This window comes from Brassica napus, chromosome C9, assembly GCF_020379485.1.
Source record: "Brassica napus cultivar Da-Ae chromosome C9, Da-Ae, whole genome shotgun sequence".
Lineage (NCBI taxonomy): Eukaryota > Viridiplantae > Streptophyta > Magnoliopsida > Brassicales > Brassicaceae > Brassica > Brassica napus.
The window spans coordinates 3,583,087-3,609,290 of NC_063452.1; the positions used below are offsets into that span (position 1 = coordinate 3,583,087).

Consider the following 26,204-nt stretch of genomic DNA (forward strand, 5'->3'; position numbering starts at 1 on the left):
TTGGTTTACCTTTGGTGATTAATAACAATCTGTTACACATGGTGACACAAACAAGTTATTTACAATGGAAAACCGATTTTAAGGTCGTCTAATTAGCCTCCCCATAAATTTAGTTTTTAGATGGTAAAATGTGCAGTTTTTATATCTAACATGTATCAATCTGGTTACTGATTAAGAATCTACTGGAATGGTAAGAAACATGTAAAATTATATCATGAACCAGCTAATTTGAACTACATGAAAAATACACATGTTCTAATAGAATTTGTCAAGAGCATGATTAACGGGAGTTTCTTAGACCGAGGTTGTTAGCAGAATATAAGAAACCGTCTCTTAACTTCTAACTAAAAAAGCTAAGAACCGGTTCTTAAATATTTAAGAAGTTTTTTTAGTTAAAAGTTAAGAAACAGTTTTTTATATTTCGCTAAGAATCTCTATCTAAGAAACCTCCATTAATCATGCTGTAAGGGCATGAATATCGGTCGATTTTTAAGTGTTTTTAGCCTATGGGGCCTACAAAAAAAGTTAAAAAACAATCCCAAAAGGTGTGTGATAAAAATCGATTGTGAAGGGTTTTTTGTACTGTTCGTGGGTTTTACCGACAAATGGCGGTTCGCGATTGATGCATTTTTTAATTTTTTTTATTTAGACAAAAAAATAATTTTTTTTTAAAAGAAATTTTAAATGAGTTTTAGGGATAATCATGGTCTAAGGTAGGCCTGGGACTTATTATCCGAGATCCGGATTCGATCCGAGATCCGCTCCGGATCCGCTCCGAAAATAGGATATCCGGGGTGTCCGGATCCGAATCCGGATAGTAAAATCTTGGATCCGTGCAAACCGAATCCGGATCCGGATATCTTAATTTTTAGGTCCGGATATCCGGATCCGGATCCGTATTTTTAAAATACATTAAATTTTTAAATTTTATTAATATTTATATTTGATATATTAATATTTATACATGAATTAATCTTATAATATTATAATTTAGCTTTTACAATATTATAAACATATATAAATATATTTATAAATATTTAATTTATGTATTATATTAAAAAATTAGTATTTTTTGTTAAAAAAATTAGTATTTTTTGTTGAAAAAATTATTTTTAATTATTTTGACGGATCCGGATCCGGATCCGGATATCCGCGGATAATAGAATATCGAGACGGATATCCGAAACCCGGATATCCGGAAACCACGAATCCGGATCCGGATATTAAATCCACGGATCCGACGGATCCGGATCCGGATCCGGATATCCTAAATTTCCCGGATATCCGGATCCGTCCCAGGGCTAGTCTAAGGTGTTTCAGAAAGATATTATGATGGTAGTACAATTAATCGTATACGTGGAGTAGAAGCTCAAAAACATTAATCACATATGCATGTGTTTGACTCTAAGTGGACGAATCCATGTGCTTCTTTGCATTGAGAAGCGCTGGTACGTAATAAAGATTCTAATGTGGTCCAAGTCAAATCTATTAAACACTGCAAACTAAAATATTTACTTCAACTCGTTTTAATCATAGCCAATAATATCTTCATTTAATATGATGGGGGCTCTTCATGTTGTTCTTGACCATTTTGATGCTTATATAAATACAAGAACAGTGAAATTCAATTATTATGAGGACCTCTTCACCATTATTATCACTAGGGGTCGTTATCCGCGCATTCAGTTTACTAATCTAGCATTCAGTTTTTCAATGCATTTTATCTTCACCATCTCTTTTTGTCTTGTTTACATTTGTTTTCACGTTCTGTCGTTTGATTTGTCTTAGTTTTAGCTTGCGTAATAACTTAACCCTGCTCATTCTTCTTTTATTCTTTATTGATTGATATTTTTATCTCGCTTAACTCTGTGTTGCCACTAATTTGCTCGAATCATTTTTCATCATCTGCTTCGTATTCTTTTCATATTCATTAACTATTGTCTTCAATCTCTTTAAATCCTAAAAATTCTACATGTCATTTTGTTTATTAAATCACATATTAAATATTGTTGAAACTGTCTATTTATTCTAATAAATCCTTACGATTATAACTAAGATGATATGGATAAAAGACTGAGTATAATTTAGTTGAAATTAAAGTCTAAAGTAGAAGTTATTAAACTTGCAATCCTTATTTTTGTCATCCAAGATAGCTTTAATCAAATCAATTATATTATTTAGAAAATCCATAAGTTATTTCAATCCCAAACAACCAAAAAACAGGCGCATTTGTTATTGACGCTGCGGCGGGTTTCCTTTACTATAAACATAATTGCTTGTCACAACTATTAATAAACCCAAATGTGTTTACAAAAAAGCTACCCATAAAAGAGTTTCATACTCATTTCTCTTTATCTAGTCATCTCCTATGTTAGTAGCTATCATAATACAATCATCAAACAAAAGACATATCTCTTGGTTCCATATAGAATATGCAAAAGGACTGTTTTCTGCAGACTCCATCATCACTGAGTATTATAAATATCGAACTCTATCTATGGTCTATTTATATGTTGAGGAAATGCCTCGAAATGTAACTTCCAAATAATGATTTCCAGGTCAACACATTGCATGTTAACCTCCACAATGGGATCATCGAATCTTCAGATACCGCTACATGTCGAGTCGAACGCAGCTACACATATGTTCCTTGCTTGTGCCTTTCATTCACAATCTGCAATTCTCCCAAGAACCAGAATCAATGTTAAATGAGGTAAAAGTTTTAGAGTCACAACAGACTTTGTATAGCCAAGCCTAATAAACCAAGCACCCAACGTAACATCCCCACTTACCTATTTGTGCAGAAAATGACTTGATCATTATATAGTAACACCGAGAAGTTAGATGGAGAATGAGGTATGGATGCAAAGTAGACAAAACATTTAAAATTTTACTGATTATGAGAAATATAAGAAATCAATTATCTTGAAATGGCGTATAGCTGTCCAATAGCGTGACAGAAGTACTTGTTCATGTTCTCACCAAACTTCCAATTCTAAATGTATATATAAATCTATTAGAGTTATTGCCAGCACTCTGTTGCGATATTTGTTAGCTAAAATAATCCATCCAACATAATAGGAAAAAGAAACCAACGAAATGGTAAAGCTAACCATCAGTTGAGATGCTTTTGCTGTCCGGACACATTGCAAGCTTAGTGATTTCACTGTCAAAAGCAACAAACTAAGCAGTCATACACATTCGAGACGTTTATTTACAAACGGCTCCTAGCACAGAAAAAGCATATTATTATGTTACGGATGATAAGTTTGATGCATAAATACAGTTTAAATTTTTTTTCAACTGAACATTTGTGCCTACTGAATTACCTTACAACACCTACTGCATTGTGATTTTGGCATGTTAAAGCTGAGAATCAACATTGGAGCTAGCGTTAGCATTTGGAACATGAAATATAGCACCATCAATTTCCAGTGTTAATTCCATTGACAATAGCTGTGCAAATGAACTCTGCTAGTAAGGTAATCGTGATTAGTAATTCTTTACATCTTAGTGTCGTACAACTTCAAAACGATAGACACTTACAATCGACGGCTCTCAAAGATGGACTGCAAACCATCTAATGATATGCTTACCTCATCGTATAAGTAATCCATGTCACTTCCCTCCCACGAGTAACGTTGCTGGTGCATATCAATTCCCTCCACCTCTTACTCATCATTAGGATGCTCTGTAATATACCCTCTGTAAGGTTCAAATTTATGTCGCTAGAATTATCAGAGAAAGAAATATAAAGTACCCTCCAAATCTTCAGGAGCATCGACATTTTTTTTATTCAATGATCTTCATTCAATTTAACAACCATCAAAATAAAAAGAATGTGAGGCACATAATCTTCAAAATCTAAGTTTAATGAATGGAAAAAAAAATTCAGGAAGACATAAAATGTCAAACACCCACTGGTTTCTTCTTCTTTTACTTCTTGGCTCCCGTGAATGAACTGTCAAAGCCATCTTTATTTGCAGGAAAAAGATTAAACAAAGCAACTGATGAAAAGAAACAAATATGTTTCATAGCACATAAACTCTTCTTGAACAATCAGGCAACGGATAGTATGTCTCCCGTGTGACTCAGCTGAGTCCTCGATGGCATCCTGAACGACAAATGTCTTCTTCTTCTTCTTGGTTAGATCAAAGGGTGCAAGCTAAGGATGACCAAAGAAAATTAAAACCACACAATCATGATTTATCAGGCAAAATAAAAGAACCGATGAAGAATTTATTAAAGATGAGGAGAAGTAGAGACTAAAGAAGAAAAACCGATTCATGAAACTCAAAAAGCCAATCTGTGTTTCTTAGATGAGTCATGAGCCGATGATTAAAAATTGAAAGCCATAAACTTCCATTGAAGAGGACGCTTACAGATCAAAGATGTTTATTGGACTTTTTTTTAACGAATCTCATTTCAAAACGTGAGTTATAAAGTATTTATTAAATAATTAGATAAAATAAATAAGCAAAGGTTCGAAAACCGAAGAAGCAAAGGTTTCTGACCTTCATAAATATATATTTGTTTCAGCCATCAATGTACAAAGAATCTTTTACCTCAGTGGTATAAATGTCGTTGTTTAGATCCTAAAAACCCGAGTTCGAATCACAGACTTGACACTTTTTCACATTTTTTTAAAAAAGGACCCATATATCGGTGACGTGTCGTATTAGAAGTGATGCAACTGGTAGATTTTTCTTCAACTTCTTGAATCTTATTTGGTATATATGTGTAAATTATAAATTTAGATCTAATTGTTCGTGTGAAATAAACTGACGTAGTTTGAATTAATATATAGATAGTGTGATTGATGACTAGTCGAAATGATCAGTAAATAATACTAGTAAAAAGGTAGGTTGGAAATTTGTTTTTGCCTTGCATGAAAATGTAGAGTTAATGACAAACAGTGACATGCGTTTATTAAGATCTTTGGTAGCATCGCTATCGTATCAATGACAATATTAATACTTGCACCGACGCAGAAATTAAAGAGGAGAGAGCTAATTAGGTGAAGGATCAGACTAGATATTTTTCTGACAAAAATATCCGTCATTCTTCTAAATGACAAGATTTTTTAAAACACGATGTTTTACTCTTAAGGGCTTCTATGATCCAGTTATATAGTTTGGGTCAATATTTAAACAATAGAAACATGAAAATAAAAAAGAATTTGAAAAGATTAACAAGAATTCGGAAAGAGAAAATTTATAAAATTAGGAAATTTTTTTTTTTGTATTTTGATGTTAGGTCGTGACTGGACATTTAATAAAATTAATTTGTCATCTTTAATACACATTCAAACTAGAAAACCCAGATGATTTTCTATGAACCATTGTTCGAGCATCTCCAAAAAGATTCTATATTATATAGTTTACAAAACTCTATATTTTAAGTTTTAAAGTATTTTTCTCCGAAAGCAAAACTTCAAATTTAACATCAAAATTATTTGTAGTTTACACTATGGTCTTTATATTTGTCATTGTTAATATAAATCTATAAAAATTCTATAAATAACTAGTACATATATAAAAATACTATGGTAATATTAATTAATAAATTTTACACTAAAATATAAAATTCTAAATATAAATACATAATTAAATATTAAAATACAAGCAAAATACCATATTATTACATAAAACTATTTTTAAATGCTCCATTTTCGGTTACACAAAATTTGTTTGGACAATATTTTAGAAGTTGTGGAGCAAATTTACTAGACTATTAGTGTTGTTGTAATATTTAAATTTGTGTAATAATTATGTCTTCACGTATCTTTTTTATTAAAAATATTAAGTTTTTTTTTGTAATATTCTTGTTGTCTAATTCTACTTTTAAAATATTATAAATCTTATTTTGATTTTTTTATTTTATGTGTAAAATTTAAATTTAAAAAAAATTGAAATATCTAAGATATACAAAAGTTCTAAAGATTCAAAAGATGAATGTGAAAATCCTTAAGAATCATAAATGTGATATGTATAATTAATTATAAGGACCAATATGCAAATAATAAGATGAAACTTCAAATTTAGAGTTTTGAGTAGTGAAACTCCAAATATGAAATTTTACTTCTTAAAACTCTAAATTTGAAGTTTTGAAGTTTCTTTTGGAAAGCAAAAAAATATATATTTGAAGTTATAGAGTGTCTTTTGGAGATACTCTTAGAGCATCTCCAAAAAACACTCTATAACTTCAAATATGAAGTCTTTTGCTCTCCAAAAAAGAACTTCAAATTGAAGTTTTGAGGAATGAAACTCTATATCCGAAGTTTCACTCCTCAAAACTTCAAATTTGAAGTTTTATATTTTTATTTATATTTTGGTCCCTGCAATTACATATCACATTTATAATTCATAAATATTTTCTTGTTTATTATTTTAATCCTTTATAAAAATTATATCTCATAAATATTTTAAGTTTTGTTTACAAAATTTAAGTTTACACATAAAATTAAATAAAACTTTAAAAGAAGATTTAAAATACTTAAAACTAGATTTAGATAACAAAAATATACAAAAGAAACTTAACAAAAAAACTTTTTAAAAATTACATAGACATAACTATTACATATATTTAAATATTACAACAACACTAATAGTCAGGTAAGTTTGATCCGAAACCTTCAAAATTTTCAAATATTGTCCAATTTTTTTGTGTAATTTAAGATGGTTGTTGTTGTTGATGATGTCTTTTCGTACAATTCTTTCTTGTTCATATTGAATATATTCCGTGTATTAATATCATCGATAAAAGTTAGTATGTTAGTGATATCTTATGTTTCTCTTTTACTTTCTCGTTCTGATCTAATGTATTTACAAGTATTAATATCTCCCGATTTCAACAATTTTTATCTCTAATCTACAAATTAAAAATGGGGAGAGTTATTTTTACTTCGAAATGCACTAGTAGATCATATATGCATTACGAAAATCACTTTATGGAATAATATGGTATTTTGCTTGAAGTTTAATATTAACTAGAGCTTGGGTGCGCGGGTGTTGATTCAGTTTTATGTAAGCGGTGGGCACTTCGGTTATTTTCTCGGTTCGGTTCGGGTTTGGTTTGGTTTGGTTTGTTCGGTTCTAGTATTTTTCCAACTGAAATAAACCATAGTTAATTTGGTTCGGTTCGGTTCGGTTTGTGTTCGGTTTGGTTTATATTCGGTTCGGTTTGTTTTTTGGATCAGTTTAATTAGGTTCTTTTTTGTTTAATTTTTTGTAAGAAAAATTATGTTTTAAAACATAAATTAGGCATGGGCATAAAATCCATAATCCGAAATCCGAACCGAACCCGAATAGAAAAATCCGATCCGTACCCGGTCCGAAATATAAAAAATACCCGAATGGATCTTGTAAGGTGGTACAAAACATATCTGAACCCGAAGTGTTATTAACCGAACCCGAACGGGTAACCCGAAAAACCGAAAAAAGATTAAAAAATCCGAAAAGATATCCGAAGAAACCGGTCCGAATGTCCAAACTAATTTACAATGTAATTATATGAAACATGAATATATATTTCAAATATTCAATTTCCTATTTAGTTTGATATGGTATCTACCAATAAGTATTTAAAATTTAAATAACTACTTTAAATACTTAATTATATATAAATAAGTATATATATCTTATGTTTTGCTTTTAAATTTTAGATTTCATTTCGGGTATATTCGAACCTATCTGATATAACCCGAATTCGAATGATATATGGTTAATTTATGGGTTCTATGATGTGATACAAAACCGATCCGAACCCGATGTGTTATATCCGAACCCGACCCGTACTTGAAAATTTACAAGAATGAGACCTAGGAGGTGTTATCAAAATGAACCGAAATCCGAAAAACCCAACCCGAATGCTAACGGGTACCCGAACGCCCAGACCTAACATAAATTATGTAAATATAAACTATGTGAACTAAATTCAATATAAACTAAAACAAAAATCTTTAAAAAAGTCACAAAAAGTATATAAAAATTAAAACAAATGAAAGTTAACTAAAATAACAAAAACCAACATCATTAGTAATGTATCTTATATCATTATTAAATGAAAAATGGAAAATATATGGTTTGGTATTAGAATTTTAGTATACTGGTAAAACTAATATTTTTAATTTAAATAATTACAAAACACATCGGTTTCTCGGTTCGGTTCGGTTTTAACATAACCATTCGAGTTGGGAAAATCTACAACCGAATTGTTTGAAATAGACTTTGGTTCGGTTTGACTCGGTTCGGTTCGGTTTTTTTGTCCATCCCTAGTTTTATGTGTTTAAATTAGGTTGATTAGCTAAAAAAATTACATTCTACATTTTACATCAGTAAAAGTTGTCATGTTAGACATGTTTACATTTTATATGTATATATATATAGACATTTTGAAACAGAACTTAAAAATTGCATTTACATTACTTCAGTTTTTCTATACCAATCATGTATTGCATTACTGGAACATGTTATATATTTATTTTATTGAGTGTGTGTTGGAGCAGTTATGTGGTTATAAAAAAAATGATTGGATCTTTGTATATATATATTGTGTGTGGGATCAAATTAATACTAAAAAAATTCCATGTTTAGTGTACGACTTAACATAGCTGATCTATAAGGAAATCCGAAGCCGAAGATCTGTGTTACATACGTCAGTTTCTCATAATATTTGCTTTGAGATAATATGAATACAGAGGATAAATATAACAACATCTGAATGTTCTGTTCATTGTGCAAGTCTTTTTTACGATTCTTTATCATCGATTGTACTTCATAATTTTTTTTTGACATAGTTATCTGTAGGCTTGTCACCCAAGAATTTACAACAGTTTCACCTGCAAGAATACACTCAGGGTTTCACGTGCTTGATAAGAGTAAAATTTCGGTTAGTCACAATTTTTTTTGTTAGCGTGTTTTGGAGGCAAAGACAATAAAAGGGAAGCGATATATATATATATATACAAGGACAATGGTGATTTAATATTAATGAGCTAATTAATTTCGTGTTTAAAAGTTAGATTTTCACTAATTGTAGATTTTCACTCAATGGCATGAGACTGTAATTCTTTGGAATATTTTTTTTTAAACTCATAATTGGACAGAATTTTTTTTAAAAAAAATAAAGAAAAAATGTTTAAAACTGATTGAATCACGCAAAATATTTGTATTGCTAGGTAATATGGCTGAGATTACTGTGAATAATGTATAACATTAAAAATATATGTATTGTTAGTTACAGAATATTTAAGATTATGGACTGAATATATATATATATATATATATATAAATAATATTTCTTAGGAAATCGAAATATATGTGGGCGATAAGTTTAGATATTGAGTTTATATATTCTAGTACTTTTGGCAGTTTGTTAAAATATGTGGAATTTTTATTTTTCATTCGATGATCTGTTTTGTTAAGTTTATATTCTCATTACTAATTTAGATATATATATATATATATATATACATATATATATATATATATGTCATTTTAATTTTAATTATTTAGTGTACATTTCAAAAACAAAGGTATATTCCATCCATTCAAAAAGTTTTTTTTTTCAATTACTAAACGGTTTGATAGATTGTTGTTATCACGAGATCTTTAATGATAGGAAAATTAAACCAGTTACTTGGTATGCCACAAAAGCCATAGTATAATCCATGGTCAACGTTTTAAGAAACCTTGCAATGGTTTGTTTCATTTTTTAAAAACCATGCAATGGTTTGTTTATGCCTGGAAAAAAAAGCAGCAATGAAACACAAACCTAAAATTATAGGCAGCAAAGTCTCAGGTTTTTTTCAACTGAAGCAATTATATTGTCTAGAAATATTTTAAAAAAATTCCCAGTTTGATATATAATATAATATGAGCACAATCAGTGAATAATGAGTTTTGACTTAGGCAGTAATTCTAAAACTCATATTTTTCATAAACATGGACGAATTGAGAACCGTAAATGACACGGTTTCATTTCAATTGGAAATGGTTAGCTATAATAAATGATTAATAGTTTACATTTAAAATCAATCTATTTATTTACTCAGTGGCATGAAACTGTAATTTTTTAAGAAAAGTCAGGGTTATTTCAAATTTGTATTCCTGTTTTAATAGTTTAGATTAAGTTATTTTTTTTAAAAATTTATATTTTAATATACTATTTTATTAATTAATATTGTTGTAATATGTTTATATATGTGCTAGTTATTTACAAAAGTTTTATGAATTCAAATTAGTTATGAAAAATATAAAGACCATGTTATAAAATACAAATTGTTTTTTTTTTAAGATAAAATACAAATTGTTTTGAAGTTAAATTTGAAGTTTTGCTTTTGTAGAAGAACATTTTTGAAGTTTTGCTTCAAATATAAAATTTTGAAAATTTCAATTATAGAGTTTTGGAAACTTTAGTCGTATCTTAAGCAAGTGGGTGTTATTTGTCTGCAGAAAATGTAGTTATTTGTCTAGTTAACTCTCGATTGGTACGACTATATACCAAATTCACCCAAAATTAAAGGATAAAATAACAAAAGAAGCAGATTGTACTTATATAAGTTATAAAATGGATTACGTAATCAATTTAGCATTTCCATAAGCAATGCTACTAATTAATAACGATCTGCGGCATAACCAAAACGAGTACACCAAGAACTCCAGCTCAAGTGCTCATCGAGCCATCGCCCATCGAGGTTGGTATATATAATTTCTTAATGGTTGTAGAAGCCAGACAACCTGAACTTTTCCTCCAGCCCCACAATTTTTTTGTTCTTTTTTTTGTCACTGATTCTTTTTTTTTTTTTATCGATATTCTTATTGTGGCTATAGAGACCATTTTGCACAGTTGGGAAACTGATCTTCACTCTCCCTACATACGAGTGTACTACATGAAACGACCTTTTTTAGAAAACATTTTCAAAGCATTTTTATTATTTTTGTTCACTTAAAGTAGATCTAGAAGACTACTATTATATTTCTGTTTACGTTCCATTTCTAGCAAATATTACCTAAATTTGTTGAATATTATTGGATGCTTGTCCACCATCTAATATTTTTCTAAATTAACGTGTTATACGGATTTTGAAAAACAACTTTTCAGCATTTACATATGGCAAGCCATTCGATACAAATCTGAGATTATATCATTATAGACGATGAAAGTTATAAAAGGCTTGTTAGGCCACTCAATATGCTGACATGATTCGCTGGCTAGGACTAAAATATAGAGATATTCGGACGATCTATCAGCGTTCTATTATTGAATCACCATCTTAATTAGGTCTAGTCTGATTAGTCTCCCAAAAGGTCAATAAATAAACCTTTAAATCAGATTTTTTTTTTGGACAAAATGTGAATTCATTTCATAGAAATGACATTGAGATACAAAAGCTTGGATCTAAATCTGCTAGAACTAGCAAAGGCTACCTAAAGATCCCCCAAAAAAGATAAAAAAGATCCTTAGATACATAGTTAGGCTTAATCTATGAAGACTAAGGCTAAACATGGAGATCAAAATGTCAGCAATTGGCACTCGAAGACCCAGAGGACACTTTAAAGTAGGAAACATGCAAAAAAGATTAGAGGTCTAGGAAAAGCTCAGGAGCGGATGAGATCCCGAAAGGAATCAGAGGACGTGACAGGCGGAGGCGGTTAGGCGTCCCGGCCCCGGCTATCATTCCGTCAAGGGTCCACTCTGAACAAACCAGAAGATTGAAGAAGATGCGGCTGTTGATCCAATCCGACTAATGGAAAAGCAAGCGGTGAAGAAACGAGACTCGTGGACTGCAGGCGGTGGTTTAAACTCCTTACACCGGCCACAGCGTCGAAGAGATAGATGCTTTCCAATCGACAAAGAGGCATGACACACTCCTCACAACCTTCCTGCGAGCGCTTGAAGAACCGGAGCAGAAGCTCCACACAAACAGAGCGACACGACTGACGATAGGAACCTCACCGTAAAAAGGAGAATGAAACTGAGCATGTCCTCAAAGCTCAGAGCCTCCGGAAGACGGCGAAAGAGACATAACGACAGAAGAGTGACGCCTAGGTTTGCTGACTTCAGATCTAAAACAGAGGTCCTCGGCGGCTGCCTCTGAGACCGCCTTTCTCAGAAGGAGATGAGAAGCTCTTAACTACCCGGAAAGTAAACAAACGACAGCGGAGAAGAGCAGGACGAGCGGGAACAAAGAGGAGGCAGCGACGCTCCCAAACTGTCTCCGTCGGCTCCGAGAACCAGATCTACACAGATCTGTTTTCACCCGCCGTAGAACGTACCCTGTCCGGAACCCTCCACCTTAGACCAAAGAAAATACCTCGCTTTTGCTCCATAGGAAACACGGACACCCGTGTGTTCAATTTTAGGTCCGCCAGATGTCAACACCTGTGGAGATACAGAGCAAAACGCATATCGGATCTACTTGGAGAAGAGAGTGGAGCGTGTGAGGCGGGAACCTGCACAAGAAGAAATAAGGGGGTGACCGGCGGTGAGAAGACCACTGGCCACCGGACAAAAAACGAGATCTGGTTTTCTTGTGGAGAGAGTTTTAGAGAGAGAAAAGGAAGAGAGAGAAAACCTAGAAAACGCTAAGAAACCTTTAAATCAGAGATAAATTCAAATATACGTAAAGTCCAACTTGCATATAGAAAATGCAACCCATCTACTTATTGTGTAGCTAACGCTGATTAAAGTTTAACATATACTCCAGTTTAGCTAGCCCCAACGAATTAATTATGATCATCTCTCGTGACCCAACTAATATTGCAGCGATCTCTCTTTTCATCTGGCTAAGCATTGTCTAACGCTACGTCGATCTTAGATAATATGATTATGGAGGAATCCAAACATCCGAAGACTTTTCAGTTATTCAATCAACAAGTCAATAAGCTACCTACATATTTATACAAGTTTGTAGACCTAATCATATATATACCAACTAAATAAGTAAACTAAGTATACACAAATCGTAATACACCTTCAAAAAATTAAGACGACAAAATTAAATTTGACTTTTTGCTAAAAAAGAAAGAACGAAAAGGTGGGCTTGGGCTAGCCTAGGGCAGGCTATGCTGGATCAATGCCAATTGCGTCTGTATTTGTTAAAGAATAATAACAAAAAGGTGTCTAGATTCAATGTATCCCATGAGAAACAAAGAGTTAGGAATCCGCTATAAATGCGGAGATGCACGGTACAAGTAATAAACCTTAAAAGCCGTCTATATTCATTCATAATCCCAAACACTGGGGGATTCTCTTCCCACAACTGAAACTCTGGTCTCTCTCTCAACTCTTCTGTATTAATATCCGATTCTCTCTTCCTTTAAAAAAAATATCACAATTCCTTTTTTCTAAGCTCCTCCTAGCTTCTTCTTCCTATAAAAAGAGACCGAACACATCAAGATGGTCTTGTGGGTGTTCGGATATGGATCTTTGATATGGAACCCGGGTTTCGATTTTGATGAGAAACTCATTGGCTATATCAAAGACTATAAACGTGTCTTCGATCTCGGTATGTTTCCAGTACATTTATCCACACTTGAAACAATGGGAATGTTACTTAGAAAGTTTCCTTTTCTGCAGGCTGCATTGATCATAGAGGCACGCCTGAACATCCTGCAAGAACTTGCACGTTGGAGGAATCCACCGGAGCAATATGCGTAAGACAAAAAGATATACCTTCTCTTTTTCTTATAAGAAACAAAAGTATTTTGAAATTGATATTGTTGATATATGGACAGTGGGGTGCAGCTTATTGTGTTCGTGGAGGACCCGAGAAGGAGAAGCTAGCGATGGAGGTACAAAAATATTCCTTTATTGATTTTACATAACTTGTTTTTTTTGTTACTTTTGTTGAATCTGATTATTGTCTCTTTTTGCAGTACTTGGAAGGAAGAGAATGTGAGTACGACTTAAAAACACTCGTTGAGTTCTACACGGTAAGAGCATTCTCATTGTTAATATTTAACTAAAATTCTTAAAAGTATAAATATGAACATGAAAACATTTGGATATTTCTTAACAAGTTCTCACATTTCAAGATGCCTAAATATTTTTTTCTCTGACTTAATTAAATTACTATAGATTGAGGTGCTCTAAATATTCCAAATTAAGAAAAAAAATTAACTAGTTTATATCCATTGAATGCAGGAAACTGACACCACCAAACAGTCCAAACCAATCTTGACCGGAGTTATAGTGTATGTTTGGATTTTAAAGTCTCCTTTTTGGCTCTTAATGTTTATAATTTGGAAGATTTCAATGTTAAAGCCACTTTGGTGTCCTCTCTCTGGTGTAGATTCACGTCAACCCCAGACAAATTGTCAAACAAATACTACTTGGGCCCTGCTCCAATGGAGGAGATGGCGATGCAAATCGCCACAGCTTCTGGACCTTGTGGAAACAACCGGGAGTATCTTTTTAAGCTGGAGAAAGCAATGCACGACATAGGTGAGAAAGAGCCCTTCTCAACGAATTTATACTAACAGGAAATATATGGCATTGATTTTGATGTTTGATGAATATTGTGAAACAGAGCATGAGGATGAGTATGTGATTGAATTGGCAAATGAGGTTAGGAAACATCTCGACTTACCAAAGGAAGTTAAGGCATTGCTGAAGCCTGTGGTTTCTCGTATATCCATCAAATCTCATTCTCAAGCTCATGTTTCCACTCTTCAACGAGTCTTTGCATCATGAGAGTCAAGCAAAGTCATGGAGCTAACTAACAAGTTGATGAAGAATTTTTACGAATGTGACTTTTATAGTTCCACTTTTATTTGTTTCACATTTGAACTTTCAAAAGTTTGAATTCAGAAAACAGACCTTTATATATTTCTTTACTCTGTCGTCAGTGAGCATTTATAACACCATGAGGTGATATCTAATTGTTGAGAATAACTAGAATCTTTCGCTCTCACCATCACAAAGACCAATTACATGCCAATCATTTTAGAACATTTAAAAAGAAATTATTTGAGTCGATGAGATCAGTGATAGGAAGATGGTTGCTTTGTGAAAGGCAATCACAATCAAAGTTGAAGCTGAACCTGAAGCAGAGCTGACGATAGCATGGAGTTCACGCGGTCATGCTAAGACCTTTTTGTATCTTCACATGGATTGTACATTACCATTCTAATTTTGCCAGTTTTTTATTTACCCTAAAGCCCACATTTGATTAGAGCCCATGCTATTGTTTTTTTATATTTTTAATTTGGTATTTTACCCTTTTACAAAAATTGAAAAAACTTATATATCATTCTTATATAAGAGATTTATGTTATTCTTTGTTTTTGTTTGTTTCCATAAGCTAGATTATTTTGTACTTATCAGTTATGGTAATGAAATTTGTTTTCAATAAATGGAAATAAAATTTTTATATAAAATAAGTAATGTTTAACAAAGGAAAGATTTATTTTATAAAATATAAATTTAAATAATGAATATGTATAAAAATCTAATTGATGACATTTGATGCAATTCTTTTGTCAATAGGGTGGAAAGATTTTTTCTATATTTTAAATAGAAAATAACAATGAAATAGAAGTAAATCTTTCATTATAAGGAAATTATAGTTTGTTCAAATGTAACAAAAACATAAATTTAATTTAAGTTTTTAAATGATAACTGATGTATATATATTAAAAATAAGTTTCAAAAAAATTTGATCCCACAACCTATAAAATATATGTTAAAAATCATACAGTCAATTATGCGACATGTATACGGTAAAAATACGGTATCTTACGGTATCTATGCAGCAGTTTTACAGTTTATAGGGTATATAAAAAAACTTAATTTACTATTTATAATATATATTTTATTCAATAAATCAATATTAAATTATGTATGATAAATTATTATATTTATACTTCCTAAAAAATATATACCGTATAGACTCTGTATAAATGCCTGTATATATGAAAAAATGCCTATATATATGTACTCTGTATGGTATATAGCCAATTAGCCGCCAGAATCGTTAGAACACTACAATTATCAGAAGCCTTGACCAAAACATATATTGAAACCATGGTCGGCTCAAGGTATATAAAGGTTTTTGGACAAAAAAGAAATCTTATTACATATATCTATGGATAACTTAAATTTTTTGGGCCTTTATTCCTAACTATTTTTTTTTTTAAAAGTTGGACTCTTCTTTAATATTATTTTTATTAAAAAATGCTTAGAACCCGGGGTCCACGCCTCCTTGCCCCTTGCCGTAAGCCGGCTCTGAATGAAACCTTCCGTGAATTTTTGACCTCTCACATTTATAATCACATTAGAAGCCATAAGACTATGTTTTCCCAGCTTGCTTTTGGTGAGGGCTGCTATAGTGCTATCATCTTTGGTGTATAAAAATAATAGACATAGGAACACCCCAACTACCTTAACCCATATGATTCTTAGAAGATAGGAGAACACAACAGAAAAGATTAGATAAAGTACTAAATGTAGCAATCAAATTATAGTTGAAGAAAAATGATTGGAAAAAAAGTTAAACATAATGAAAGTGAGAAAACAGTCAAGCATATTTATATGATATCTTATTAGTTAACATAACTTGTGTGAAAAAACGACGGATATTTTTGATAATAATGCTAAAAGTCACATTAAAATGAAATATATATACATTATTATAAAAAAGGAAAGAAAATAAAGCAAACAAAAAATAAAATTTGGTGCGGAGACACACAATATTAAAATGCTCTGATACCAGTTATTGAATCAAACCCATAACTTAATCTCTTTATTAATATCACAACTCTTAAATTATACAACACTCTTGTATGTCTTTATATATAAAACTAAGTTCCTAAACTCATTAGGATAGCTCTCTAATAGATAACTCTCAATCATAATTATCTTTCATATTCCATAACTCATTAGGAAAGTGATATCTTGTTTCTAAACTACTTCAAGTTCACTTCAACACGGAGATCATCCCGTTTGAAACCCTAAAGCAAATGTTCTTGTGAATTCATGCCTAATATGAATTATTAAACTGAATTCCGCAACCCGTAAAAAATTATCTTATACTGTTTGGGTATCTGTTGTTCTATGGAGTTTTTGTTTCAATTGTTTTCTTAAAAAGTAACTTGAGACATGGATGTTCTGTGACTTTGGTCGGTGTATAAATTAGAACATTATCCCTGTGTTTTTATTGTTTGAAAGTTTTTTCTTAGGATTACCAACATGGTACATTTGCACACTTTCTTACATTTGATCATAGACTCTAGAATTTCCTTTTTGTTATACATGATGAAACCGAGAAACATACAAAATAACGGACAATCAATCCTTCACTGACTCAATAATAAGAAGCACAGATAGCTAATAACAAGAAATATATGTTGGAAACTATTCCAACTTATTCATAACAAACAAAGATAGCAAATAACAAGAAATATGTTGGAAACTACCTATTCCAAGTTATTAATAACAAAGAAGTTATTCAAACACATGCATGCAAGCCACACATTCTAACTCCTTCAGTACATCATGTTTCTCCCCATATTTTGAATAGAATGCAGCAGCCTTTTTTAAACGACTCACATTTTCGAGGATGTACTTTGCACCTTCTCTCTCTCGGTCGGTATAGGTTGGTCACAAACAATGTTGACACTCGCCTTGACCAGCTCGGGCATATATCCAAACCGTACATAGTTGCTGAAGGTGTCCTTAATGCTAAAGCACCTTAAAGAAGGTGCATTAATCACAAACCCATGAACACCTTCAGGCCGAGATTTCCCAGACGTATTATCGATAGATAAACACTTCAGCGTTGGCACATCAATAGTAAATACCATCACATTGGTATATGTGCTTCTTCTCACCACCAAGTCTTCAAGAAGTGGGCATATGCTTAGAAGCTTTGTCACAGATTCGTCGCTTGAGAATCTAACCGATAAAAGGTGAAGTTTCTTGACACCAATCAAAGAAACGTTAGATGGAATATCCACAAGACTAAGTTTCTCAAGTATGAGGGTTTCAAGTTGTGGGTAGAGATACAAGCTTTGGGGAAACTCAAAGGATTTGTAAAGCATCTCTATTCTCAGCTCTCTCAAAGAGCGAGCAACTACATAATTAACCAAATCTTTGATGTCTTGTCTCGAGTTATTTGGGTTCAGCTTGAGCTGTAAGCTCTCTACATTTGATCTGCTTCTAATGAATAGAGCAAACATTTGAAAAGTGTGAGGATATGAAGGAGTAGCATCATATCTGAATTTCTTTACCTCCTTCCAAAGAGACTTCCACCGTTTTGAAATGGCACTCGTGGCTACAACATCTTTACTAGGAAGAAAAGACAGTATTTTCAACAGCAACTCGTCTGGAAACTCACTCAGCCTACCCCTCCTAGGACTCCTACGAATCTGATTCGTCATTATACCCCTCCTACGATCCTGATTCCTCATTTCTTTGACAATAGCCAAAATTTCATAACCAAGGAACAAACCCTAAACTCAACCGGTGATTTTTTTTTTTTGAAAAGATCTAAACCTTATCTTGTACTTGTGATTGTGCTCTCTTCAATTCTACAAATCTGTGTATGTATGGTTTTGTAGAGTTTTGATATCCCAATGAGAATCGTGTCCAGACTTTGCTTTTCAAATATACGTTACATTTTTTCCTTTCCTTTTTTATTATTTTTATTTCCATCTTAAAACGAGGAAAAAAGAATAAAACACCCTATTACAGAAATATTTATAGTCAGTGTGGTTACCAGAAATATATATATATATATATATATATATATATATTTCCATATTATAAAATTTATTAGAATAGATCTGGATTTATAGCCTAAATGGATGCATTAGATGTTGACTGAAAAGAAGAATTTTTTTACTAATGGTAATAATCTACACTATTTAAATAGAAGTCAAGAATTCTTTTATTTGTGATTTTTTGGACCACTCCATAGAAACTATATCAAATTTTACATAATGTAATTATAATATCTTTTATCATTTTGTTTGAAATAATAAACTTTTTTTTTAACTAATGCTAACAAAATCTATAAAAAAAAATCTTTTATAATCTTTTTGAAACTTATTTCCAAAAGTAATTAATATAAATTCTAATTATGCAAATAAAACTAGAGATTAAAATTACTTTATTAATTTTTATAAACGAAAATTAAAATTATACAAAATAATTATATTTTAATAATAATAAAAGTTTAAATTGATTAATTTTAAAAATGCATTTTACAAAGATTTTAAGAAGATTTTGTAAAAAGGAATATTCTTTTCTCTTTCAAATATAAAATAATTTTTTATTATTAACTATATAAAATGATAAATGACAACCCTAATGTTTATCAAATACAAATGAGTTATATTATAACCTAATCAAATACAAATGAGTTTTATAGTAAATAGCCTTTTACGATGAAATAACCTCGAAAATCATTTCATCGTTAATCATCCGTCGTAAAGAATATTTCATTTCTAAATCGTCGTAAAATGATGAGGAGACTATTTCTTCGCCAAAAAAAAGACGTGTATTGATTCGTCGTAACATACACACAATGTAGTGACACTACATTATCATATCGTCGCTGGTATATGCCCCTTTTGTTTTAAAATATTTTATATAAAGAAATAAAAAGTTGTACAGATTTATATCACAGTAGGCGAAATTTCCAAACATGTATAGTAAACATTTCACATACTAACAAACTTGAATCATAGGTGAGCCTTCAAGAATATACCAAATGGATTCGAAAGAACCGAGATTAAGTATGGTAACCAGCAAAGCGGTTTTGAGTAGAAGCACAACAAGCACATGTTTAGATAATTAGATTGAGTCTATTTCACCATGTGTTTATGTTCTGAGTTTGATTTCATATGTGTCTTTTCTTTTATAAGTACATACTAGATTTTAACATGTGCTATGAGAAGCGCGGGGTAACTTCTTAGGTATAAAACTTTTATTTAGTGGATATCAAAATAATTAAAATTTGATGTTTGATTTCTATAACTGAGACGTTTTTTTATTTTGACCTTTTAAGTTTTATATTCCACAGTAGTGTTTTCATATCTCACTCGGATTTGAGATTGAACCGGTCAATCGGTGACTCATATATAATGCAGTTTGGATTTAGTGAAAAAATTATTTATTAAAAACCTGATAAAATTCAGTAAAAACTTAAAAATCCGCCACTAACATGTGACCCGTATATAATACGATTTGGGTTTAAAATTTCATAACCCTAAAATCTAAAGTATATTTTTTGTAATAAACGCTAATTTGAAAAAAAATATAATTAAAGGATGTATTAAAAGTTTGTCAATGGGATAAAAACAAATAGATGTAATAAAGGTTTTTATATGGGATATAATGGGGATGTTGTGTTACATTGTTAAAAAGCATGATGCATTTGTTTAATCTACAAAGCAAGCATTAGAAATTATGCTAATATACTATTGGATTGGTCTCAAAATGAAGAAGTTTATAGTTAGAATAAATCATTTTAAAAAACTCGTTAAAATCAATTAGAATCATATATGGTTAGGAGTTCTCTTAAAAAGGATTTAATTTATTAAAAAACTATAAAAAGAGAAGATGTATTAATTTGATTATTAATTGGAGCATTTTATCCCATGCATTTGCAATATATTAGAAAACGAGCATACAATTCTTTTTTTTTTTAAATATCGAAAGCATATATTGATAAATTTAGTTGTGTAATTTAACATAAGCATATAATTGGAAACAAAAAATATAAAAGATTAGTGGTTATGATAGTAATTAAGTTGTTACACGTATTTTGGGTGTAAAAATATTTAAAAATGCTTTTAATAAATATTTAAGACAACTATTAAATGATAATGGCATACTTTTAAATATTCCTAAAAATTAAGGGGGTGTCAAAAAATATACTTTATTTTTAATAGTATAGATATAATGGGCCAAAAAAAAATCCGGTGAAGACCCAAAATTATCAGGTGCTACTCTACTAACTAGTAATCCAGAATTGCATCATAAAAGAAGAAAACTTTGGCCTTTCCTGCCTTAGATTTGCGATTCTGTTTTTGACAGTTAAACAGATCTCTTTGATAACCCCATCAGCTGAGGAGAAGTGCAAGACCGGCCCTGGGGCAAGCCCAATAAAATATTCGTCTTAGGCCCCCAAAATTTTTGAAAATTTTTATACGTAAATAGGTCCCCAATCTGTGAAAAAAAAATTTTTAGACCCCAAATATTTGAAGTGTTTACTAAATGGTCTTAGGCCTCTAAACTTTCAGGACTGGTCCTGGAGAAGTGGTTCATCTGAAGTTCTTCTAGATAGTTTCCTTTTAGGATGATCGTTTGCTTTTGAGAATTAGTGTTCTTAAAAAAAATCTGAAAATGAAACACTAGTTTCCCATAATTAACTAGAGTTCTTTCAGTGTGCAGCTCCTCCACGAAGGTTGGTTCATGCTGTTGTTAATAAGATTTGGGGTAGAAAGTGTTGCTTCTTTTCTCGGAAAGTACTGTTGTTAATAAGATTTGGGGTAGAAAGTGTTGCTTCTTTTCTCGGAAAGTAGAAGTTTCTTCATATATAGACACGTAAGTGGATTATGCAAAGAGTTCTTTGACACATAAACAATTGTTTGAAGTTTATTCACCTTGGACTCTGGCAGCAAACATCACTCTGAAATCACCACAATTCCCGCGTGGTTGACGCTTAGAAATATCCCAGACCAATTATACTCGATTAAGGGTATTAAGTGGATTGCATCAGGAATTGGTGAGCCAATGTAGATCTTAGTTAGATCCCATTCAGATGAGGAGAGGCAAAGGTTTTAGTAGAGGTAAAGCTTGATAGACAATTCCCTCAAAGAGTAACGCTGAAATAAAAATGTGATAAAATCACCTTGGTGGATGTGATCTACTCATGGCCGTCATCGCAGTGTAGTAAGTGTGGCCATTTAGGCCAGAAATATGTAACCTTTTGATTAATATATATATATATTTTTATTCTAAAACTAGAGTGCCTGAATTCAACATTAACTTTGAGTTAGGGATACTTCCGCTAGGACACTTTTGTTAGCCTTACATCAAAGGTTTCCTTTTCGGTTACTCTTACAAAAATTTACATGAGTGGGTATTGCGATGCTCTATCTACGATGAACTGAGCCAGTATATTTCTCATTGCAATATATGTTTTGTTACTTTGGTTGGTTATTGAGTCACTTGAGAGTGGTTAGTTGAGTCAGTATTTCAATTCTCTCTGCCTATAACTACAAGAATCCCCTTATTTGGGTTTGCATCTGTCACTGAAAACTATGCTTCAATGACTTTTTGTTTTCGGCTGTTCTTCTTAACAAGGCCCTTCTTAAAAAGGTTACTTGGGACAGAAGAGACTAGTAAGTTGGATTTTCATGTCTCCATTGCATGGATGTTTTGTGACTTCGGCTTCGGCATGGTGAATAAGTTGGACGGCCAACACTTGTCCCATTGTGTCTTTGTATTGTTTAAAGTTTAAACTTTTTTTAGATGACCAACTTGGTTTAGTTTATTTTTCTTCTAATTTATCCTACCACACCAATATTTACATATCTTGTTCTACAGTGCACATTCTTTCTTACAGTTTCTACTAGTTCGAATATAAAAAGAGAGGTTTTCAACACCAACACATATTTTCAAGTCAAGGCTAAAACAACCATTTTTTTGTCATTACTATTCATCAATGAATTTTTCATATTATCCCTATTTTTTAATTATTTGCAAAATTTTCATTATTATTTAATGTTTTATTAATTTCAAAATTAACAAAAAACCAAATAAACTCTAAACATTGCTTCTTATTTACAATAATGTCATTATCATCAATTTTTTCGACCACCATGAACTAGCTCTTAAACCTCTAGAATTCAATTTTCAGCCACTTTTTCTCATTCTAAATCAACAAATCTTTATTTCCTCTCATTTCCTCTACATTTCCATCTAAAAACCTCTCATAACTTTCATTTTGCATAATCACAGACTTCATATTTTCGAGTTTCTTCATTATGAACCGTCTAAGGTGTTTCTTTGCTCATAATTGGAGTTTGGACGGTTGAAAAGACTGGAAACGAGCTTTACACCTGAAAAGGATAACTATTTACATGATTTTCATCATTTTCAGATCTATGTCGCGATAGTAGATTGTTTTGTATGTCTAAGCCTATGTGTAGACTTACGATGCAGTCTACTTATCAACACACATGTCAGTTTTTCAATTGATCAAACACATTTTTTTTGTAAAGCAGACTTCCCCAGCAGTCTTGGTCTTTATCTTTAACAACAAAAACAAAAATTTAAGTAGACTTACCAAGAAGTCTACGTAAAAGAGGTCAGTTTTGCATTTGACCACACTTTTGACTTTTCATATTAGACTTCATCGGAAGTCTACACTATGTAGACTGCCAGAGAAGTTTACAAAATGTCAGTTTTGCATTTGACCAAAACTTTGAGTTCGTTGAATATGTTAGTTTTGTGTTTGACTAAGAAGTTTAAAAATTAATCAAAAACTTATTAAATTGTAGACTTCATATGCAGTCTTCTAATCTTAGAAAAAAAATATAGACTGCGTGTGAAGTCTACTTTTTTATTTTGGTCAAATCCAAAACTAACCCGTCGGATTTGAGAGTATACTTCATGCAAAGTCTACACACCCGTAGACGTTCATTTCAATATATTAGTAGAAAGTCAAACTTGGTAAATTGCAAAACTAACCTCTTTAAAAAAAAATCAAACATGTAGACTGCATATGAAGTCTACTTTTGAAAGTCAAATTCTGGTCAATTGCAAAAACTAACATTTTTAAAATATAAACTGAAAAGAAAGTCTACTTGTATAAAATCACAACTTTTTTCATATATAGAAAGTAACCCGTAAAATTTGCAATTGCAAAAACTAACCCAAAGAGTAAAAGTAGACATATTTGATAGTCAACATTAGTAAACTGAAATGAACGTCTACGTCTTCGTATATTGAATATGGAGTCTACATAGAAAATATATTAAAAGTGAATTTGTGTATTATTCATTTAGTTTTTTCAAGATATTGTTTTGTTTGAAAGTGTGTATTAGTTATTAATGGGTCTAAGTGATTTTGAAAAGAAAATCTGTTGTAGTTATGAAAGTATAATACTTTTGATTTGACTATGTTATTAGCTAATAATTATAGACGTATTTGTAAGTCTACCTTAATAGTTTTATGAAACATGAAATATTTCTTCTCTAATTATGTTAACTGTATTTTCTTACCAGAAATAGCCCAGTTACCTGTTGTATACGGAGAATGGGCGGTGAAAGGCTCTTTGTGGAAGTTTGTGGTCAATAATCATAAAGGAGAGAGAATGTTCCTTGTGCATGATGGTTGTACACATAGTGAACTTCTTGAAATGGTACAAGAAGATTATGATCTGGACAAAAAAAATCTAGAAAATGGTGCCAACGTATTTCTTACCAAACGTTATTTTACTACAAATGACTCTGAATAATCCTCTTATGCATGTCACGAATGATCAAAAAGTGCAGAACTTGATTGAGTTATCGAAGACACACATTGTACGCCTTTGTGTATCAAGTCAACGCCAAGTACACTACAATTTTTAGTTTGACTATATGTGATATACCATGGATTTTACCCACTTTTAGCCATGGCATATAAGTTTTCTATAGTATATTATATAGGTTTGAAGTATGATGTTTTAGAGTGTTTTTCAGGTTCGGGTACGTTTGGGAGAACTCAGGTGATTTGGAGCCTTTTGAGGTGCAGAACTTCACAGATGTGTCAGATGTTTAAATATGGATGGATACTTTCCCATGCTGCGATTGAGCTGATCGTTTAACACAAGATAGAGATTTGGGTTAGCCTTCCAATGCCTCCGTTTTGAGGTCAATCCAACGGTTAGATAAGAAGTTATGCTTGTTTTATTGAAAAGTGGTCAATCTGTCTCGCGAGAGAAAACTGTCAAGGAGATGAATGGAACGTCGATCGATGGTGCACCCATGGTGTCGACCAAAGGTGATTCAAGAAAGCGGGCTGAGTGTATTTGAAGACCGACCCAGAAGCAATTACAAATTACCAAGATGCCCTTGGACGACTCTAAACCCTATTTATGTGTGTTCTAGGTCATTGTTGACAGCTACACGCTTTATTCAATTCATTGTTCTTAGTTTTAAGTTTGGAGAAAAGAGAGGAATTCCTTCAGAGTCCTCTTGGAACTCCATTGGTTTTGGTTTTATAATTTATATCTATTCATCTATTCTTTCTATGATTTTCTATGACAACTATCATGTCTGAATAGAGCATCTGCTAGGTTTAGGGTTAATTAGGGTTCTTGATGGATCAGCCAAAACTATAGAATTGCTAGGTGATAATTAGATATCCTTCTATAGAATTGTTCTTACTACTTGTGTTCTAGAGTCGCGTACTAGAACCCTGAACTTAGGATAATTAGGTGCATGCGACATCATTGTCTATTACCTGAATTAATTCTCTTGAGCTAGGATTGCTAAAAACAAGCGACAACTGATTTAATTAAGACTAGTGAACACATCGATTAGATCGATAATGCTTGCCTAAAGAAGCATCGATCGACGTTAACTCAATAGCATCGATCGACGCTAGATCAATATCAATAAGCGACAACTGAGATACTGGACTTAGTCACGATAAGACTCACATACAAAAGGTGGGTATCTTTGCATTACAATATCGAGTTCTAGGATTGTCATAGCACACTGTTTGCATTCTATATCTTTATAAACTTGATTGCCTGCAACCCTAGGTTTAGCAACCTTCCTTCTATCAAACAACTCATCAATCTACTGAACAACTGTCTTGTTCACCTACTTTACTGTATTTACTGCATTATTAAATTACTAGCCTAGCTTAATCGTGACTGTATTGAGTTTATTGTGTATCCACACGCTTTGTGGATTTGATCTCTAAAACTACAACTGGACCTCTTATTTGAAAGAGTAAAATCATTCATTAGGGTAATTTGAGTGATATCAATATGTTAGATATTAAGTGTAGACGTCGTTGTAAATCTGCAAATATAGACTACAGTTAAAGTCAACGTTGTAAATTCTATTAAAAGTGCATTTGTGTATTATTCATCATATTTTTCACGATTTAATTATTTTACAGTGTATGTTAGTAAGATTTTAATGGACTTGGATGAATTTTAAAAGTTAACGTGTTATAATTATATACTTGAA

At 31.7% G+C, this 26,204-nt stretch overlaps 2 protein-coding genes across 2 annotated transcripts; one reads left to right on the top strand and one right to left on the bottom strand.

Annotated features, from left to right (window-relative positions):
- Positions 1-13,236: 13,236 nt before the first annotated feature.
- LOC106444452 (gamma-glutamylcyclotransferase 2-1) lies at positions 13,237-14,704 on the top strand. Its single transcript, XM_013885923.3, has 7 exons — positions 13,237-13,510; positions 13,582-13,658; positions 13,740-13,796; positions 13,881-13,937; positions 14,149-14,198; positions 14,297-14,448; positions 14,534-14,704. The coding sequence occupies exons 1-7, from the start codon at positions 13,402-13,404 to the stop codon at positions 14,695-14,697; spliced, it is 666 nt and encodes a 221-aa protein (XP_013741377.2). The 5' UTR covers positions 13,237-13,401; the 3' UTR covers positions 14,698-14,704.
- A 2,845-nt stretch (positions 14,705-17,549) lies between these two features.
- On the bottom strand, positions 17,550-18,383 carry LOC106442579 (putative FBD-associated F-box protein At1g50980). The gene has a single exon (XM_013884246.3). It carries the CDS (start codon positions 18,381-18,383, stop codon positions 17,550-17,552), a length of 834 nt encoding a protein of 277 aa, XP_013739700.3.
- Positions 18,384-26,204: the final 7,821 nt, after the last annotated feature.